Genomic DNA, 21,677 nt, shown 5'->3' with positions numbered 1-21,677 from the left:
TACATACATACCAGCACCTACTAAAAGAGCACCTTCACATGGCATTTCAGTATACCAGCAAGACTGATGGAAGACACCATGTCAGTAGAACAGCACATCCTTTGCTAGAAGGCTGCTTCTATCTAACTGTGGTAATCCAGGCCATCCCCTCCCCCAGTGCTGTGCTGTTTGTATTTATTTTCTTTGAAGGAGAGGAGAGAGAAAGCAGAAGAGAAGTTTTCTCCAGCCATTATCAGCTCCTTCCTGAGCTGGATTTTAGCTAGGGACAAGGAGAGATTTAGAAGCCTTTTCCATCTCCAGAACTTAGCAGCCTAATTTAACATTGCAATTCCTGCTGGGACCCTTGTGTGCAACATGAAACAAGATACAGTGGATACACACACCTCCAGGTTATGTATCAGGAGATGCAATTACAGCATAAGCTGCCGAAGCAGGTTTACTTTGGGCTGTCTTGAGTTCAAAAGCAGCCAGTCCATGGATCAGAAGCTTCAGTTCAGTCCCTAGACTCCTGCTCGCTGTCTCAGGTACTTCACCTCAGGCCCAGTCTGTATTTGCCACTGGTATCCTCACCTGCTCCTCAAAACCAGCACTGATAAACCTGAATTAAGAGATGTCCCAGTATAAAAATTCCTCAGAGACAAGTCTGGCAGCTCTGTAACCTGCTAATGCTATGTGCAACTTTCTGAGGGGTGAAACACAAAAACAAAGACAGGAATCTGTTTATCCCTATACCGAGTTGGAGAGATTAAAATGACACATCGGTGCCTTCCTGGCCCTCCTGAGCCCGGCCAAAGCTCCCAGTGGAAGTGTTTGATGGCAGAAGTGTGGGTATGGCAGCCCCAGCGCTGCTCCCGAGGCACAGCCAGGATCTGCGTTCTCAGAAATGCCACCAGCAAGCCACAGCTCAGCTCCAGCACTGGAGGAAGTGGGGGAAGGTGCAGATAAGGGCAACTGTTGCCCTCAGTGTGGCAGGTGAAACATCAACCCGACAGAACGGGAAACAGGCTCCAATCTGCCATCTGAGCCACGTCACCTTCCCTTGGCTGAAGGCACTCATGGAGTTGGGAACACACCTGCACACACATGCACTCAGCCATAGCAATGCCCCTGTCCCAGCACAGGCTGGGCACAGAAACTGGGTTACACAATTACCCAGGTGAGCCCTTTATTCCCATTTTCCAATTCTTATTCAGCAAAAGTCATGCATTTTAGAGAATCCATACAATTTGATTAATTAGCTTAAGATGTTTAACTAAAAAAGAACAATCCAGAAGACAATTAATTGCAGCTAAATGTAGCTCCTTGCAGTTGCTGAGCCCTTTTTATAGCACTGTATATACTGTATCCATCTCTGGCAGCAATCACAAAACAGGGAACAGAGGAGTTGAAAGGCTCAGGACTGTGCATACGTAATTAGATGAGACACTTCCTTCACGAGGGTAATGCGAAACAGAAGTAACAAAGCAAAACAAGAACAATCTCCTTTGTGCTGCACAGATTACATCATGATTCGTATTAATTCATTGCACATTATTCCTTTTGTGTCCCACACTCATCAAACATATTTCCTTTTCAAAAAAGGCTCCGGACAGTTTCACAAAGGGTTAAAGCTTAGAAAGGAAGGGAGGAAAAAAGTCCTTGTTAAAGAATGCAGCGGTGCAAATGAAACTGAAAGCCTAGCACAGGCACATGGCCACAACAGCTAAAAAATAACTTCTGGATAAAAACTTGAAACGCAGAGTTGGAGGCATTTTAACAAGCTTGTGCAATGTTTCTACTAAGCTGAAAGAAAGTAAAATGCACACTGAAAGCAAACAGTGAATTTTGGTAATTTAAGGATACTGAAAACAGTACCCCTCCTAAAAAAAAAAAAAAAAAAAAAAAGACAGATGTTCCGGGAATACTATGGCATTCTACAGTTCCTTTTGAAGTTAAAAAAAAAAAAGAAAAAAAAAATCCGCAGCAAAAAATAGCCCTGCTTCTTTTCAAGTGACTTCTGAAAATAGCTCGCACTATTAAAACGAAAGCCCCTTAGAGGCAGGCTGTGCGAGCCCACGCCCGGCAGCTGAGCGGAAGCGGGGGGAGCAGCGGCAGCCGCCCGCTGCCGGCGCGCTCAGCCCAGCCCGCTCCGCTCCCGGGGGCCCGCGCGGCGCGCGCAGCCAATGGCGGCGCGGCCGGCGCAGGGCGGCCTTTGAACCCCGCGGCCGCTTCCCGCGGCGCCCGAGCGGTGCGGCACAAAGAACAGCCATTTTGTGACAGCGCCGGCCGCCGCCGGCCGCCCGAGCCGGCCCCGCCGCTGCCACGGCGACAACCGGCTGCCCCCCTGCTCCCACAGACACGCATCGGGGGCAGTTTGTGCTGAAAGTGATTGTTTCCCTCCTCTCCCCCCGCTCCGCCAAGTGCTGGCTCGTGTGCACCGACATCTCCATAAAATGGCTGCCACGTCAGGCGAGGGTGTTGTGCTGCGCAAAGCCCTGCGCTGGGAGGTGGCTGCTGAGCAAAAACACGCCATTTCAGACCTCGGAGCTCCAGCTCTGCACAGAAAACGGCCTGGGACCTAACCCACCGCAACCTATTTCCTCCCCCCAAAAAAGCTGTTTAAATGCCAGAGAAGCGTAGAGCTGGACACAGACACAAGGGCTTGTCCAGCCTTGCAGGGTCTGCAGCTCAAACTGTTCCCATGCTGGGTATTTCAGAGGTGGGAGAGAAACTGCAACAGATACATGCCAACGGAAAGGAAAACTATGTATCCACTGCTGTTACTTGCTATCTCTGCAAAAAAAACTCACTCCTGGGCTTAAGGGGGGCCCCAGCCTGCCTCCGGCCTCTGCACTTCCCACGAGGGCTGACCACGGATGTACCTTCACACTACCTGCCTTACAGACATGCAGCACTGAAGATGCTAGAAAATACAGCAGACTGTGTTCAGTTACTTATGCAAATCCCAGGCACACAGCTGGGGGTCAGCAGGAACTGCAGCAGACCCAAAGCAACTTTTCCCTGTTGGGCAAAGTTACATGAAATAATCACTCAGCTCCAAGTTCGATTTACTGTCAAAGCACAAAGGACAGGTATTGCTGGGCACCTGGAAAGGCAAGAGTACAACCCTCAGCTTACAAACTGCAAAGAGTTAACATCATCTCTCTCCCTAAGAATAATCATCTGCTTTGGGTCAATTCTCAGGCCCTTCTGTTTATTCCACACAGGCCTTTGTATTTCCTTAGAACTGGAAAAGTGGGAGTCAATTCCTCAGTTAGGGCACTACACTGGTGTGCAAGAACTGTATTTTCTTCCACTCTAACACCCTTCTGCAGCCCAGGTGAATGGCACGGGCCATATCCACCTCCTCCACCACCCAGGGCTCCCACCAGGACTGTGCCACTTCCACGTTCAGGTACTTCCACTGATGCCAAGCTGGTCTCAGCAGCATGTGAAGTGCAGACACCGGTGCATTTCTGGGTTACAATACAGCAAAGTGGTGTGGCTTTACTTCCTAGAAATCATTTCCCGTACTTCAGGTCAACCTCAGGAAGTAAAGCCCATTTTATGACATTGAGTTGACTCACAGCTAACAAATAAGCTCAACAGGGTTCACTTGCAAATATCCTGTGCTCGATTGTTCCCACACTTCAGGTGTGCTGGTGTCACACAAAAAAAAGATGTGAAGGGGGAGAAAGGTAACCTCACACAACAGGTGTTAAATGTAAATGGATCAATTTTAATAAATAACCTTTCAATGAAAACCCCAAAAGCACACGAGGCACTATGCAAATCTCATACCCCTAAGGACAAAACCCCCTGTGGGACTTCTGCTACATGGCTCAGATTTTAGCTCCTATTCCTTTCCAACACTGATAAAAATACTTTCAATTTCCTCAATAAATTATGTCTATTGCTGCTCTTGTCGATAATCTCCACTTCAGAAAAGCATAAAAAATTTCTATCATATGAAAGATAATTTTTATAAACGGTGACTTTTTACATAATATTTTGTGTGCAGCATTTACAGTAAAGAAAGCACAGTATGAAAATGTGATGTGTTTTTAAACTGCATTATTAGAAAAGATCTGTTTAAGTGCCTCAACAATCCTTGAGGCTAATTTAGTTATTAATAATTTCAAATTAAACAATCTTACCCATATTTATTTTAGAATTAAAAAATTGACTGCATTTTTAATATACCCAGAACACCATCCACGTTTATACTAGGTTACAGTAATTTGATAATATATATTGCCACACTATTTCAAGTTTGTGTGCTTAGGAAGGTTAAATACTGGACATCAAGAATACTATTCAAACACCTGAACATCACATAGAGCACATGTGATACAACAGACAGTTCAGAGTTCTTTTTTATTAATGTTGGTTAAAAATGCAGGAAGAGAACACCAGAGAAAAAGAAACAGGCCAAGATTCAACTGAAATTAACAAAATGCAAAACTCAGTGATATTTACAAACTAAAAACCAAAAATGCATATAGTTTAATTTCCAATTTTTGGAAGAGCCGACCTTTTAAATACAAAATGAACGATTTGGTAATTGTACTTCTGCATTCTCAGCAAACAAACATTTTCAGTATTTCATACTTTTCCCACATCAAGGTTAAGTTTCTAAAAATCTGTAAAGAATCTCATTACTTGACAAAAGTAAATAAAAGCAATCTGAGCAAAAATACGTTAAACAAAGCAAGCAAATCATTTGGTGTCTCTTGTTAACAGTCCCAGTGTATATTTTATGATACAAAATGCCATCACCAGCAGGGCAAAGTCTCGTTAAATTGTATAAAAATATTCTAAAATACCTCCACAGAATCAAAGTTCTACAAGCTCAAATAAAATTCGAAGTAAGAGGTATCCGACAAACAGGCACTTTCCACTTTATATTTTAAAATAAGCTTTTTTTCATTCATGTAACTTTTTCTTGTGCCTATTTACTATAATTTACTACTACACCAGGCTTCTGTATGGCCCTCAGTTAAAGTTTAGACTTCTGAGATTCTTCAAAGAAAAATTTGCCTTGTATGTAAAATGGTGCAATGCAGCAATGGCTAAACCGACAAGGTCATTTTTCACAGCACAAAAAACCTAAAAACTGAAATTCAAAAGCTGGAAAAACATCATACAGGGGCAAGGGCTGCCCTGAATAAAGGTACAGTACCTTTTGCCTAGGACATGGGCCCTTAAGTCACAACACAAGTTTCAGAAATTGCTACCAAAAAAAATTAGGGTGTGGCATGCTAACAATCTCAAGGTCATTCCTTAAAAAGGAAGCAAAATCAGTAAAATGTTTTCTATTAAGCACTGACAGTAACCCAAGGCTGTCAAAGTAAACAGGGTATTCACAGGTTTTACAAAAAAAAAAAAAAAAGAAAGTTGATAGGTCATACCTCGATGCATTGCTGTGGACTGAACCCTCCTCTCCTTGGCTTTTGTCCTTATTTCTCATCATCTTTTTATTCTTAAATATTAAAAGGGGGTCAGGGGTGTCTGTTTGCTTTGAAGTCCTGTGCCCAGGTATTTACTGTCAAAAGTTGAAAGAAAGGTAAGGTCCCAGTTCGTTTCACTGGCTTTCATTATCAGGAACAAAGTCCTGACGCTGCAATGATATTGTTATAACAATACACAGCACTGATCAACACGGCAAACCGGAGATTTAAAACAAATAATCATTTTTACAAGAAAAATCCGAGAATAAACACAGAAGAGGAGCATCCTGCAAACTTTCCCAAAGTAACACTGGATGCAAATAATCTCTGTATCTTATTGCGTCATCCCAATACAGCACAAATCGGTCGAAAATCAAAGTACTCAAAACGGCAGAAATCTAAAAATTATTATTATTAATTGCTCACCTACCTGATCCATGCACCGCCGCCAGGACCAAGTCGATATTAGTTTCGGGTAGTGGAAAAACATTAGATCCAAAATATTTAGAATTATACCGATAAAATACAAATTTCAGAAAACAAAAAAAAAATATATATTCTAATCCCAAAAATATGCTGCCGATAAAGCAAAAGAAGCGGTAATTAGTACAAAAATGTCCGGAGGAAAAAGCTCATTAGGAGAGCGCACAAAAATGGAGGTACGCCATGGCTTCTAAGCTGGAAAAACAACGACCTGGGCTCTCTCCACGGCTTCTTCTTTCCAGCAAGGCACGAAAAGGGAGCCCTCAAAAGCTGCTTTTCTGCCCGAAAAAGGTCCGCTCGGCCCCCGATTAGTGCCTAGGAGAGGCAAGGGGCTGTGGGGGCCCCCTGAGGCTGCCTGAAAGTTAGGGAAAGTTGCGTAAAGTGTTGGGGAAGGCACGGAGCTGAGCGCGCTCTCTCTAAGGCACAGCCGCCATCTAGAGCTCCTTCCCAGCTCTGAGCTCTGCCTTTGATTGACACTCTCTACATTTACCCCACAACTCAGGTGATGTACCATAGACCCACCCCTTCATTTCTACCAAAAAAAGAGAGAGCCTCCACCTAAAGGGTGCCTGCTACCCCACAGCCCTGGCTCCTTCCAACTACCCCAGCTCAAGGGGCACCTTAACCCCATGTGGCTCAGGCACCCTTTGGAAGCCAGAAAGAAATGGAATTTGTGCCTTTTGTTTTAAAGATTTGCTAAATATTTCAGTGCCTGGGCTGAAATTACTTCCTCCCTGGACAGGAAGTGGTGCTGTTACAAGCCATTTTGAAGGCATGGAAGTGGAGCTCACAGCCATGCAGGCAGCAGCAGCCCACCCTGGGGGTCACCCCACCCAAGGGGCAGCTTCCCCCCAGTTCTGAGGCAGCATCCCCAGACAAGAGCTCTCCCCTCTGCCCCCCAGTGCTGGCACTGGCAGAGGGGGACAGGAGCATCATCTGCTCCCAAGCCAACCCCACAGAGCTGAGATTGCCCTCCAGCTCCACAGCGCCTCCCTAGTGGTTTCCCCCAACAACTCAAATCCAACAGCCACATCATTTCCATCAGCTACACCAAGGCACTACGGTCAAGTCAGTCCAACACCATCAAACTGCTTACTTATAATGCACTTTCTTAACCCATTCATGGTCTTTAACAGATTTAAACACAACAAATTAATTTTAAAGCTGCACAATAGCCAAGCTGCAGAATTGCAAATCAATCAATGGACATCTCCAACACAACATCCTGGAATTGAGAGGATGTATCACCAAGGGAATGGAGGTGATCCAAGTATTCCCTGACCATTTGATTCTGACTGCCAGTTGCCTTCCACAACCAAAAACAACCCCTAAAGCACAAGGACATCCAGCATATTAATAAGCATCAAAACAAGACAGAGGCATCAGCCACTGGGGGACCACTGGAAGACAAAGGGGCAATGGGCTAATCTGGGGTTCTATGGAACCATCCACAGCACAGCATCCCAACAGCCCAAAACCATTGGCTTCCACCAGTAGAACCAACACCATCCCCCTTAATTCCTCCACAGACCTGCCATTTATCTCCTACAACCATCTAGCCTCTTTCCACAAGGGGTTTCATTAGGAACTCTCCAATGCCACAAACCATTTTAAAAAAAAATTCCACTTTACCACTTATTCAAGAAGACTCCTTGCACCTTGACTGCAAGAACTAAAAAATCCCAATGCAAGACCATTTCAAGCATTTTTTGGTAACACTCAGGAAATCCACTCATTGAATGAGAAACCCTTCAGGTCAGTCCCAGTATCCAACTCCACCATAAAAACACATGGCAAAACCAAACTGGGGCAAGCATGTACCACCAAAATGGCTGGATGGAACAGCTATGAGCAACTCATCATGGCAAAAATGGGTATTTCCAAAAAAGTCTGAGCAAGGCAAATGGTTAAACACAGACAATGAACAGGATTTTTTTTTTGAGTTTTCAAAGATAATTTCAAGGTAATCTTAGCACCACAAAATCCAGCACAAAACAAAGACAACTTTGAGTTTCAGGTGAAACATACAGAGAAGAAATGCCTACAGTTAAATTACGAGATCCACTAGAAACCTGCAAGGAAATAATGACTTTGAATATCAGAACCATTTTAAAATTAATTTGCAAAGGTTAATATGTCATCTGTATCAAATGCAATACCAAGAATAACTCAGTTTTTCTCACCAAACACATGGCACAGTATCGTGATACTAAGGCTACATGCAAGAGCAGTGAAGCAGATTGGACACTTGCACAGAACAATTTTAAGACCAAAGAGACTGTTCAGGAAGTCTGTAGTCCAGGAAATCTGTTGAAAAGTTTCTGTACCCACACACAACCCAAGAACATACCTAAAAAAGTTACACAAAACATTCAAGTACTCCTTTATTGTCGTATTTTCTCAGCCTTCAATTGGTATCAATCCCATCTTAAAATAACTTCACAAAGTTCAGCAGCAGTGCCCTGACAATAGGCCAAGTACTGAAAACTCCTCATATTAAGCACCTGAATGAACAAGCCAGCGAATAAAAATTCATTGGAAGTCATGGCAAAGTGAACATAATTTGCAAATGAAAACCACATTTGATACCAAGTATAGCACAAAATTTTACCTTGCCTTTAGTACTTAGCTAAAGTATTTCTCAGTTTAATAGCAACCAAAAAGATAACCCACTTCAATATCAACACAATAAAAATATTCAGCCAGAAAGGACAAACACAAAGTGTGAAATAAACCAAAACCTTTTATTTAAAGTCACTTTATAAATTACATTTTCTCAAAAGGAGTAGCAACAGATCTTTTACCAAATTAATTTGCCTGTCATGCAAACATAACCCAAAAGGAAAATTTTGCCATCCAGATCCATCATTGGATAGTCACTGATAAATTCAAATGCAAAGTCCATTTTGATAGGATGATCACAACCCAGATCTTCTCTGGTTTAATAACATGAGAGTCCACGTTTTAACATCCTTTTCTTGGACAGACATCCCAGCACTCAAGCATTAGTCCATTTCCTCAACCTCTCAATCCCCAGTGGAACTGCCATCTTGGTGTCTCATTCGTAGACTCCTTTTGACACTCTTCATCTGAATGGATTCTTTATGAAAAATTAGAAGAAAAATGCTGTTGGAATACACATCATTGCTTTAAACTAAGACATTCAACTACTGTATCTTGAAGATAATTTAAACATTTAACTGATGCTTCATTCCATGTTACACAGTCCACGATATCTACTTTTATAAAAAACAATGTCAAATAATCAATTCAAGAATCAAAAATAGAAAATTTAACCAAAACTATTAAAAAAGGGGAGAAATTATTACAAGTCCAAGAATCCTTTCAGGATCCATGAATTCCATTTGAAATTTCTTCACAGTGTTAAATCACTAGATAAATCTGTGGTGGGAATCTAAGAAATTTGCTCTTGCAACCATTTTCATTGCACTGGCCCATCCCCTGAAGCTGACATTGCTTAGTAGAACCAAGGTTCTTGTAACAAGAGAAAACTGTTCAACTGTTCAAGCTCCTTTCATCAAAGACACAGATCCATCAAAACCAATGAAAACTGGTTTCTTACAGACAGATGGTGACTGGACACAAGACATTCCACCATCTTAACCCAGTTTTCCAGCTCATGAAAGATGTACAGTGCAAAACTAAACACACAAGCAAATGGAATGACTGGTTTAGTTACTGGTGGGAAAGGACACATCAGAAATCAGAAGAAAATGGTCACAAGTCACACGAGCTGCCATTAGCAAGGCTCCTGAGCCATTTTCCAACTGTACTCGTCATGGAACAGCAACCAAGCCCACAGGTGAGTGACAAACCAAACTGAGCAAGCAATATCCACATGGATAAATACAAACCCAATATTCCCATCTTCCAAAAAATATCAGCTTAATTTACTTCAAGTAAAATCTTACTCCTCCTCACATGCAAAACTTATGTACAGGAAGTTACTAGGTGTTAACATCATTTTGAAACCAATGCTGACTGTAGGATGACATGCAAAAAGGGTTCTAAAGTGTCCTCATGATTTTGAGTATCTGCACTCCAACATCAGTTTGTCTTTTTGAATATGTATAGGTTTAACCTCATTTTACTGTGAAAGTCAACTTCACCACCACTGCTCCCTGATAATCCTGGGCAGATTCTGACAAGGGATGCAGAAATTACCCACAGCCCAGCAAAAACCAGTGGGGCCATCTAGTGGTCTCTGCCTCGGCATCCCAGCTTGCCCAGTCCCATCTTAAAATAACCAGTTACAGCAAAGCAAAGAGCACTGGAAGCAGTGCAACAAGCCCCACTCTGACTTTCACAGGTACCCATGTGTCCTGTTTTATGCTGTTCTATAGACTTCCTTGTTTTAAATACAATGGGAAAGTACTGCACATAGAAGTGGAATATGGGATCTGGTAATTTCACTTTGCACTGTGAAATGTGCATAGCTGCAGGAGCATTCAACCCCAGGTCATTCATGTTTTCAGAAACAGAACTTTCAGGTTGAAAGAAATGCTCTGTTTCAAACATTCAACTCATCCTCAGTTAAGACAATGTACTAAGTATTTTGAAAGGTGCTTTTCCCTCACACTAACCTGGTCTTGGGGTTGCTTTGGGTTTGATTTGTTTTTTTTCCAGTTCTCACTAAACTAATTTCAAGTCTATTTAGGCATTTGAAGATGAATTAGAAGTTAAAATATTTTTTCATGGTAATGACTTGACTGAAGTATCAAAACGTAAAAAAAACCAACACCAAGTTGTCCATTATTGACACAAACACTCAGAAGTACTAACGTGTACATTGGAAACCCCATAAATAAGACCATATAAAATAATTTTTAGTTATTTTCAATAACTAAATATATAGAAATCCAATTACAGACATCAACTTTCCCCACCTCTAAAAAAGTAATTTAGTTATGTATTAGTCACCCTTAAAAGGCTCTTTCCAGTTGGTGTCAGCCCTCTGCCTCATACACTGACAGAACTGGCCAAAAGCAATTTCAGGGCAAATTTCCCTGCTAGGTTCACCTATGTTGGGTCAGAGCAAGAACTTTGCAAGTAACCCCATGACGTTCATCTTAAACTCTCTCTAAATCTTGTAAAATAATTAGCAGTAAACAGAACTGATGAGGTATTATAATTAAGAACACATTCTTGTTCTCCAAGTTATTATACATCAAAAAGATGCCACAGGAATGGCCAAAATATTAATAGCAGCCTCTACACTTGTGAAATTTACATTTGCTTTAAAAGATTTCACAGCATTTGTTTACTTATGAATTAAGGCACATTTTACTAAGAAATTTCAATAATGTTACAAAAATACCCTCCTCCATGAAGACATATGCAGTGATCCTACACTTGAGGTAGATACTGAAAAGCCCATTTTTTCCTAGATGACATGAGTCTACCATTCCTTCTGTAAAATTAATTAGGCATCTGCCCATTTTTCAACCTTCTGTTATCTACTAGTTACTGGTTTGGTTTCCAAGCACTGTACTTTGGTCAGGATAAATTAGGGACCCGGGTAGTCAGTCCTGTAATACTGACAAAGTTTCGTTCAAACCACTGGTAACATGTTGACACTCCATGCCATCCATTCCCAACCTGCCTAAAGGTTCAAGGCAACAATTACAAAACATTTGAGTTTACAAAGTTTTTCCCTTCAGCTTTTTTTGTAATTATTTGTTGCTGTATTAAAAGATCCCAGCAGTAAGAGACATCCCTTATGGCCAAACAAATGGCTTCAGCCATTTCAGACCCACTGTAACCCTGCACTCCTTCAAGTGTGAGACTGAAGCCAAACACATACAACACCCATGCATGAGACACCACCACGTTCACAAACTAGTCCAGAATGAAATCTGAGGCTTAAGCTTTTGACCAAGGTGACCTACTTAGGAAAAGGAATTCACTCCAACAGAGGGAGCTGAACGGACAGAATGAGGTTCTGAGCAAACCAAACCTCTACTCTTCAAAGTTTACTGAAGCAAGGTTTTATTCTCAAGAACATCCCTGGTAACTTATAAACTGGAGGAAAGAAGTGTCCTTTATTGGCAGCTAAGTCGATTACGTTATTCTGTACCATCTTTAGCAGGAACTAAGTGCTCTGGACAGCCCTAAATCTGCTTTTACCACCATTAGACAGTCTTTAAGCAGAGCAGTAAAAGCACAACTCATGTAGGTTTGGGTATTTTTAGGTAAGAAAGGCTATTTGCCAGGTCTGACAGATTTCAAGGTTAATTCCAGATAAGATGTGGAACTTTATTCACAAATGAACTCTTCTCTAGGTATTATTTTTAAATAATAAATTTTATTGTATTAAGCAAAGTATGCCAATTTTAATAAAGCTCCTGGTGTTTTCGAGTATTTTCTCTCTTCTCTTAAAAAAGAGTTAAAAATAAAAACCAGTGTTTCAATTAAATACCACCTAACCAGAGAATGCAACACCAGATCTTTCAAGATCCACCCATTTGAATGCTTTCATAACTGCTTTTTGAAGCAACTTCTTTTGTTAGGCAACTATTTCAAATAAGTCATTTAAGGGTTTCACATTCACTTTAGGTAAGGATTGTAAACCAGGAAAGGATGGAAGAATTACTCAGTGTGCAACTGAAAAGCCAAAGTTCTACTCAAAGAGCTACATCTGACAATAGCTGATTTACAACCCAATGAAAAAATGCACACAGAAAGATGTAGGAATCACATGAAGATTAATATTAAAATGGAACATGAGTCACATGTTTTAGAGATTCTAGGAAGGCACCAGTGATAGCATAGGAAGAGTTTTGAGGAACAGCTGGAGAAGAAACAGATCAAGAAATATGCTGTTCAACACACATCTGAAGTGGGAAAAATAGCTTAAGACTTCTAAAAGAACAAAGTAATAAAACTTACAGATCACAGAACAGATTAAATACTTAATAAAAGTGAGTTTGTGTACACGCATTAAAACTTAATTCCTCAAAGTCCATGAACTCTTTTGCTACATCTTTTTCCACTTCTTTCGCTTCAGGACTGAAAACTCAAATGATAAAATTGGTCCAAAATGAAATGGACCCAGAAGCACCAGGAGGTCAGACTAAGACAGCCTGGCAAAGTTTGCACCCTACCCCTACAGAAGGGCTCTGCATTAGCCTCCACACCATGGAGTGGAAGAGAAGCACAGCACTTTGGAGTACAAAACCAGCTTCTCTCCCAGCATTTGAGGCAGTGCAGAAGGCAGTGGCTGCTGGAGGGCTCTGCTAACAAACACAGCCATGGGACAGGTAAAATTCACTATCATCTAGCCACTAAAATAAGTGAATTTGCATCTTGGAACAACATTTTCCAAAGCTATCTGAAGCCTAAGGAAGGCCTTGCTCAATCAGGTAGCACGTCAGACTAAAAGAAACTCTCTCTTAAAGAAAAGCAAATATTCCAAAGCTCAGTGCTACAGGAATAGAGCTTCCCACAAAAAGTAAGTTAATCCATGTATACAAAACGCAATGGATGCCCTAATTAAATATGCAGAATCAAGGAGTCTGAATTTTAAGCAGACAGAAGACAAAAGACTTGTGTCTTTCCATAGGCAACTCCCAAGAAGTCACAAAATGTGCCATAGACAACAAAAGGTCAGGACCAAATTCCTTCTAGTTAAGAAAAAGGGAAAAAATCCTGTCCCTATATTCATCCAGTATAGAACTGAATTAATTTACCTACTCAAGCCTGCCAATTTTATGTTTTGACTATATGAGGAATGATTTCAAGTCTATCAGCTAGCAGTTTAATTTTAAAAAATTAAACAGAAAACTGTACTGGCATTTATCATTTTGTACAAAGCCAGAGCTTTACAAATGAAGAACAGAAACAGAACAATTGTAGAACAGGAGACAGTAACTGTCTGCTCAAAGGTTCCCACTGATCCTGACAAAAGCATAAGGACAACACAAGATGCTTGTATGGCAAGTTCTTCCTGCTATACTTTCCACACCATTTGTTATCCAAACTGTGTAGTATCTCTAGAGACAGACATCTGCATACCAAAAACCCTTCTGAACAAGCAGAACTATGATATAAGAGTTCTCAGTGAAATCTGAAGTCAAATCATGGAAGTCCCCAGAGCTAGAATCAGATCTGAAAGCTGTTGTGCAGCCAGACAGGGAGAGAGCACTATCCCAGTAAGAGCCCAGCAGGAACGATCCCGGGGCCTTTTTAACTTCGCTTTTCTGAAACACACGCATACATGGCCACACACTAACGACCTGCAGAATGTATTCAGCCAAAGCCTTCAGCCACTTAAACATTATAGCCATGTGTGGCTGCTGGGGTTTTTTTAAAGCTAAAAGGTAAACGTTATTAGGAATAACAACTTACCAGTACTTCAACCAAGAGTAGTTATTTTGCTTACAGTGAGTAAATCAATTCCTCAACACATCTGTAGGGAAAATGGGATATTAAAACACTTCAATTAAAATAAATTTAAAAATAAAAGAGATCTAGACCTTAAGGTCTGCAAGACCAAGCATTAGCTTTTATTACATAATACAAAAAAAACCCCAAAAAGCCCCAAGCATTCCCAGCTCACAGCATATGCTATAAAAGTTATTTCTATAAAAAAATTAAAGTATCACTAAGGAATCTCTTATTAAAAACCTGCAAACAACCCAAGAAATTCAGACCCAGCCCACAAATTCATTGAGAAAAAACAATAAAACATATATTCTTTGAAGTTTTTGAAAAAGATCAATCAGGAATGAAGTGGAAGCATGCTTAAAGCAAACTGACTTGACTTCCACAACAGAAAATAAAATGCTATTTTTATTGAGAGGAGGTATCAGCTGGATGCAGGGCTATTATGTAACACGTTTACATGGAACAAATTATCTCAAAGTTATCATGTATGGGCAAGGTCCAAATGTGGAAATCTGACGTTGAAAACACCTATTGGCAATCTGTATCAATAAATTCTTAATCACAGTTACGTTAAGGAAAGGCAGCAACATTAAAGACCTAAAACAACTCATGAACCCTTTTTTTACTATAAATTTTAACTATATGAAATTCATCATTCAAGTTTATCCTCCTGAGACATACAAGCAAGCCACTTCTCTTGTAATCTCTCAGAATCTATTTATATTGAAACATAGCCTCAAACACATAAAAATTAATGAACCTATCCAGTGACAGCATAGTATACAATCCTATAAATTTTTCTCTTCCATTTGACAGCTACTCAGATGCATAGAAAGAAAGCTGGGACCAGGACTGTAATTTCTCTGTTGATGTAATTCACCTGAAACCCTTATTATGGAAAAAGCCTTTGAAAAGGGAAATAAAAAATATAGCAGTAGACTGGTAGAAGCATGCAGAATATCCTAATGCATGTGAAATTTAGAGGTTTAAAAGTGTATTAATGATATTTTAAAATGTATTTGAATGTGCACAAGCAGCTGCTTAAATGGAAGCACAGAACTTCTGTGAAGTGCCCATCCACCATTTTAGAATAAACACAACATGGCTGCTGGACTCTGCTCAGCCATGAGGCATCCATGAGCCATCCAAGGCATGAAACATGAACCAGGGGAACAGTTACTTAGGCCCTTTCAATCATTTCACTCAAAAAAGACCACTTAGAAACTACAATCTAATATATGAAAACAGGTAAAGTTAATGACTGGAAGACTCAGATTACAGTTCTCAGCCATTTTTAATAATTTACAGCACAGCTACACGTCCATCACTGCTTTCAAGCTAGTTCTTGTCTTCTTTAACCCTAGAGCAAGTACATAGCTATGGTAGTTTGACAGAAACTTTAATGAGGATATTTAATATGGCTGTCACCATAAAGCACCTTCCTCTAATGACAATGTTATGAAGACTCCACCGGAGTTTTCTTCTTTGACCTCAGCACACTTGTGCAAAAGCAGTCTTTTGTTTGTCAGAGTGATATCACAGAGTAGTGACACTTCTCTTCTTGCAAGTGAGTGGATGAACCAAACAAGGAAGTTTTGTAAAAGCAGCACGAGGATGTTGATACTACATTTCATTCACAAGTTATTTTTTCACTATTATAGAATATACTCCTGTATTTTAACACCCAAAACACATTCTCTCTTAAACTACAGAACAAATCACCAAAGCTACAGGTTTATGCCATGAGCCAGAAACCAGAGCTTGGAAACACAAGTCTCGGCTGAAAAAAGTTAAGCTTTCGTGTTAACAGCTGTATTTCCTGTATCTAATGTCAAAATCTCTTAATCAGACTACTTGCTGTAATTGCTGTAGCCTGGGTGATTAAAAAAAAAAAATCCATCCCCTATTTAAAATTAAACACTAATTTACTTTTTATAAGTAATCGAATAGCTGTGGCTTATATTTGTTTTAGAATTACAGAAGTACAACTTAAAATTACTTGAAGTTCAGGACAGCCTACGGCACACAAACGTGCCCAGCCTCATAGGTCCATGGCTCCTTGCCCCAGAGACGGGCACTAGCCATCACACAGTGCATCTCCTTTTACAGCACGAGGCGAGGTCAGGCACCCAAAAGCTATCACATTTTCTCTTGTATTCATTATTTAATTAACTAAGTGTTTTGGCAAAGACAACGTGTATCACCACACCGATGTTCTTCCATGTATGCTGCCAACACTACCAAAATATGTTCTACGAGAATACTTAATATGGGTTTGTATCCCCACAGAGGAACAGCTTCCTCTGAAGAGGTCTGGACCCAACCTGATTCTCCTGACCCCCTTGATCCTCATGAGCACATTGTAGCATAGCCATGAGCTTGGAACTTCAAGTCCCAGCAGTGTTCATCTAACCCAGTGAGGTCTACTTAACCTAGAAGTGAAGCAACTGTTAGATGAAAACAAGTTGTTCTTGCACGAAAGGCAGCTCCAAAGAGCTCACATAAGGGACAGTTAAAGTTGCTTTTATTGTAATGTCTATTCAGCACAATCTGCATCAGGACAACATTGGAAAGATGCAAGACCATTAAGATCAAAGTGCTCAATTTCATAGTTATCATAAAATGCTCAGGTCAGCCAAGATCTGCTCCTGAGCACTGTGTTTTAATTTTTACTTTTCTACCTTTTTTTTAATTTAAGAGGTCAATTAGAAATTGCAGATTCGGACATTTCAGAATTTAACATCAGGAATATAAGTGAAGTCTGACAGGTTCAATCTCATCACTATTATCAGACTTTTGTGTGACCAGGCTGGTCTTTCCTTTATCATAAGGGACTGTGCAGTACCTGTGATTTTTGACCCTCTTAAATTGAAAATTTAGATTTATGTGGGATTTTAGATATGCCTTGTCGCTCTTAAGGTATGAGATCATTTCTAACACGAAGTTCTAGTTCTCACACTTCCCATCAGACAGTCACACGATGAAGTTGCAGGAACATACTGACGTATCACCTTGCCCGTTAGCTGTGTTTGCTGCAGGACATCCATGATGGTGGCACACATCCAATATCTATAAATATAATTTGAGCTCTACTTTGCACATCAGCAGTGACTCACTGCAGATAAAGGTATATTACAACCTGAAGAGACACTTGTGTAAAGCTTATGGAAAATTGTGTACAATCTCTTTCCTATGAACAGACTGAAGGCTTCATCCAAGCCAAAAAAACCCCAGCTGCACTCAGGTGGGGATTCACTATTGTATTCTTTGTTTATCATGATGAATTATGCAACTTTAAAAACCAAGCCATCCAAAGTATTTTTGGGTATCCTAATACATGTGTCCTCATGAAGACGCCTTACGCTTTGAGGTCCTGAGTATGCACTGAAGTACATGAGCACGGGAAGCTGTGAAAAGGAGCCAGTTAATACAGGCAAACAGGATCCCCCAATTTTAATTACAGAGTGCAAACATGTTACTCAAAGGCAACATGTTACTCTGATCCTAAATGCAGGATCTGAAGTGCAAAAACAAAATAAACATTAAAAGGCTGCTTTGTTTACACTGCAAGGAGAAGAGCAAGATCTCGTAACAACTTGGTACCACATTAGGCTTTTAGAAAAAAATTTACACCAAAACCAGAATTTTTAAGTTTATTGTGTAAACAATTTCTTGAAAAGGAAAAGCTTTTAAATGTCCCTTGCTAATGAACCAATACCTTGAACTAAGGAAAAGCATTCCTGAAGTTTGATTAGACAACATCCTTAGGAGATGACAATCCTTTGGCTTCACCACATGTCAACATGGTCATACCAGACAGTTTAAAAAGTTGCACTTGTGAGTGACCATAAAAGTCTTCAAAGATGCAGGAGGCATTAACATTGCTGTAAGTATGTATATACAATTTCCAAATGCGCTAAGCTCGAAAGAAAATAAATTCAACAAAGTAAAGCACAAACTTAAATGTTTAATTTTTATTTTGAAAAAAATTGTTTCCAGGATAATTAAAAAACAAAAAACACGGACAAAACCCCATAACACAGTGTGTAACATACCTGGCACGCACAGTACAGAATTTTGCTCAAGGTCTTTTGCCCAATCAGCCATCTGAATCTTTGGAAGAACAATATCCAGTAATACCCCTTAAAGAAAAAAAAAACAACAAAACCAGGTTTGTCTGAGAACAAGGTATAGACAAGCTTTTTAAGTCCTAACATTCTTGACCGACAAACTTTCTGAAAACATGTACAGGAAATGTCTTTGAATAAATGAAAGTTTTATCAACAGTACAAAACCAATATTCTATCTTTGTTAAGTATTATCCTCCAGGTCCTCAAAAACAAGAAAAAGGTCTCAAAATTTTCCTTCTCTACGTATTCCTAAAGTCTTGGGTTAATACTTTCATATACAAACTCTATAATTTCCCCAAACATTAATGCTACAAACTCATTAAGTAAAAAGCCTCAATCATTCTCAAAGTATAATGCAAATTTTCACTGGTTAAATGGGACATACAGAACTTCAGTTTATATGCAAATACTGTCCTTTTCCACCAAATACAATCCATATATATATATGCACCCCTATATTATAAAAATAAACAATCCACCTATTAAATAACCTTAGTAAATTGAAATTTATACCCAAACAGCACATAAACATGACATTATATGAAGACAGTCTACCTGTAACTGCAAAGGAAAGCTTTTTAGAAGTCCAGATAATTTATAAAATGTATCCCCCTCGTATAAAAATTAGACTTCTTTTTTCTTCCCATCTGCACAACAGCAAAAAGGCAAATTCCAGTCTCAAAAAAATAACAAGGAAATTAACATATTAACACAAGACATAATCATTCTTACCTAAGAAAAATAAGGCATGAACAAATCCTCTGGAAGCCAGTCAGGAAATACAGTTCTGTTCACGAAATTCTACCTGAAAAAACAAAGTATGGAAATTTTCAGCATTTTGCTTTAGAAAAGCAACTTAAGTCATATGCCAGAAATCTATCAATCTTTAGATAATTATTAAGTCAGAAAAAACTTACGATCGCAGTAACTACCTTTCGAACTGAACTCTAAAAATAAAAGTATGAGTGGCTGTACATTCCTGGCTGAAGAAAAACCCACTGGAGATGAGTGACTGACATACAACACGCATACAACACTGTGTTTTTCATGAATAACTGCAGTCTGCTCTTCTGTCTCCCACTACTTTAATTTTGAAAGATGCAAAGCTAAAATGTCAATTTCAGATTTTTTTTAACTGAGTAATTTATCACATAATATCCCTCAGCTCTTTTACTTTTTTTCCACATTAAAGTCTTTAAAAGTAGGCTATGCAAAATTAAATAAAACCTCTACTGATAGCAAGGTTATTTTAAAATGGCTTCTGTCATCAGCTTCTGTGAATTTTAAGTCCTAACTTACTTCATCTCCCAAAAAAATCTTTTTTGCCCTTTAGAATACAGTCTTAAAGCCTTCAGCTCCTTTAACCTGTAATCAGATCTCAAATTATGCTCTTTTAACACAAGGAACACCTCATTTGCACTACTACTAGCCAACTTTTCTTGCCTTTTGTGAAAAGCCATAACATTTTATTTTACAGCAATTATATTTATCACCAGCACTACTTCCTACTCTAGAAGTGTAGAATCATTTTGTAAATATACAATCCTTAAAAACATTTTAATGCTGGATTAAAAGATGTAAAAATTCAAACCCCTACAACTTAAATACAAAAACTCGCCGCAGAACTATTAAATAAAACACATTAGGAATTACAAGTAATTTATTTTCTGGACAATTACCTGCTATTTTATATTCAGCTGTTGAAAGAAGTCAGTCAAAATTATTTAAAAATTATCCTCTAATATACTTAAGACAAATCCAGCAGACACCCACCTAAAACCAGAACTTTCTTTAGGGCAAAGTGTGTATGCCAGAACCTGTTCTACACTGCAGAACTGTTGCTGGGGTTATAAAACCACCATAATCCAAATCTAAAATAAAGACACCGAACAGTCTGCATAAAGGTGACAGAGTCCAATGGTTGCTGAAACTCGTATTTCTATTTCCAAAAAAAAAGGCTAATTTCGATTGTTGCAATGATATTCTTATTTGCAGAGGAAGTACCGAAAAATGTAGATTTACGTCCAACTGCAGTATTTAAAATCGGCACAGAGTTTTATAACCTTGCACAAGCCTACACCATTAAAATCCAGCAAATATGGCTATGCACAACCTCCAATTAAAACTAAAGTTTTTAGTATTTACCTCTTGCTCTGCTACAGAGACTTTTTATACATTTAGAATTACAATTTTTCCCTTAAATTGGCAATTGCTGAACGCGAGCCAACCCAAAACAAACGTCAGCCATTACATTTAAACTTGCATTTTTAGAAAGTCTCGCAATAGGTGTTGTACAACTTCTAAATTACCAGAACACCGAAACGACGATTAAAATGTTCTGTAAAGAGAAGTAACTGTGAGGTCTCTGAAAAACCTATAAACTGAATAATAAAAACAAACCTAATACCCATTAAATGTTTTTTAAAAGCTTTCAATGTCAGACGCAAACTCATCCGTTTCCTTATTGTGTATTTCGTATTTAAGTAACTCTTTTCTTTTTGTAGTGTCGTCTAAATCACAACTGTACTATTTTGCCAACTTTAAACTGTAGACTTGGCATGACCGAGCTTTGTTTTTCTCAAGCTTTTAAGTTTCTACATTGCCGTTTTAATTGCAGAATCAGTTTTGCACGGAATTCTTAAGAGTTTTCTTTTAAACTTCTGCACCTGAATTGCTGCTTCTCCAGTGAAGTGAATTTCTCTCTATTGTTTCATAAAGTACCAATCTGTCTCATCCGCAGCCTGTTTCTCTCTTACTGGTTTACAAAGAGTTAAAAGCCAACACCCCACAAAAAAACCACTCCAAGTTTTATTTTTAAGAGAAAAGGACATGGCGTCTTTGTTCTTAGAAACTACGAAAACATGTCCCCATCAGAACAGCAACGGGCAAGAAACGCTTTTTACACAGACACGGGGCTAAACATTTCAGTGATGCTGTCGTACAGCCTTCACCTCTCCCCCCTCCCTCCACTGCTGCATTGGAGTTCCAGGCTGGTTTGCAGATACCCCCCTTGCAGGCTGAGCTGGGGGGAACCGGTCTGCAGCCCCCCCTGTGCTGGGTGCTGCAAAGGGAGCCAAAACCCGCCGCTGCTCCCCTCGGGGCTGCACCGGGGATGGGGAGTGCGGAGACCCCCGGGTGCTGCAGGAAGAGGGAAGGGAGCGCCCGCAGCCGCCGAGGGTCACCGGGGCTCCCCTTGTCCCGCTGCTCCCCCTCAGCCCAGCCCGGTCTC

At 39.8% G+C, this 21,677-nt stretch overlaps 1 protein-coding gene across 6 annotated transcripts in view; it reads right to left on the bottom strand.

The window, feature by feature from the left end:
• CHD2 (chromodomain helicase DNA binding protein 2) overlaps positions 1–21,677 on the bottom strand; it is an 84,633-nt gene that overhangs the window by 48,172 nt on the left and 14,784 nt on the right. For 3 of the 6 annotated variants that reach the window (XM_088172636.1, XM_088172641.1, XM_088172638.1), the window contains exons 2-5: positions 19,181–19,253; positions 18,374–18,460; positions 14,280–14,340; positions 5,391–9,012 (exon numbers count right to left, since the gene is read on the bottom strand). In XM_088172636.1, coding sequence (XP_088028762.1) covers positions 5,391–5,452 — 62 coding nt within the window. In that variant the 5' untranslated portion in view covers positions 5,453–9,012; positions 14,280–14,340; positions 18,374–18,460; positions 19,181–19,253. Of the gene's footprint in view, positions 1–5,390; positions 9,013–14,279; positions 14,341–18,373; positions 18,461–19,180; positions 19,254–19,380; positions 20,075–20,127; positions 21,089–21,677 lie in introns of those variants that run through there. The other 3 variants (XM_014888818.2, XM_088172637.1, XM_088172639.1) reach the window with 3 other exon arrangements.

This window comes from Sturnus vulgaris, chromosome 13 (genome assembly GCF_052056855.1).
Source record: "Sturnus vulgaris isolate bStuVul1 chromosome 13, bStuVul1.hap1, whole genome shotgun sequence".
In the NCBI taxonomy this organism is placed as follows: Eukaryota; Metazoa; Chordata; class Aves; order Passeriformes; family Sturnidae; genus Sturnus; species Sturnus vulgaris.
This window is presented reverse-complemented; position numbering and strand designations above follow the sequence as displayed.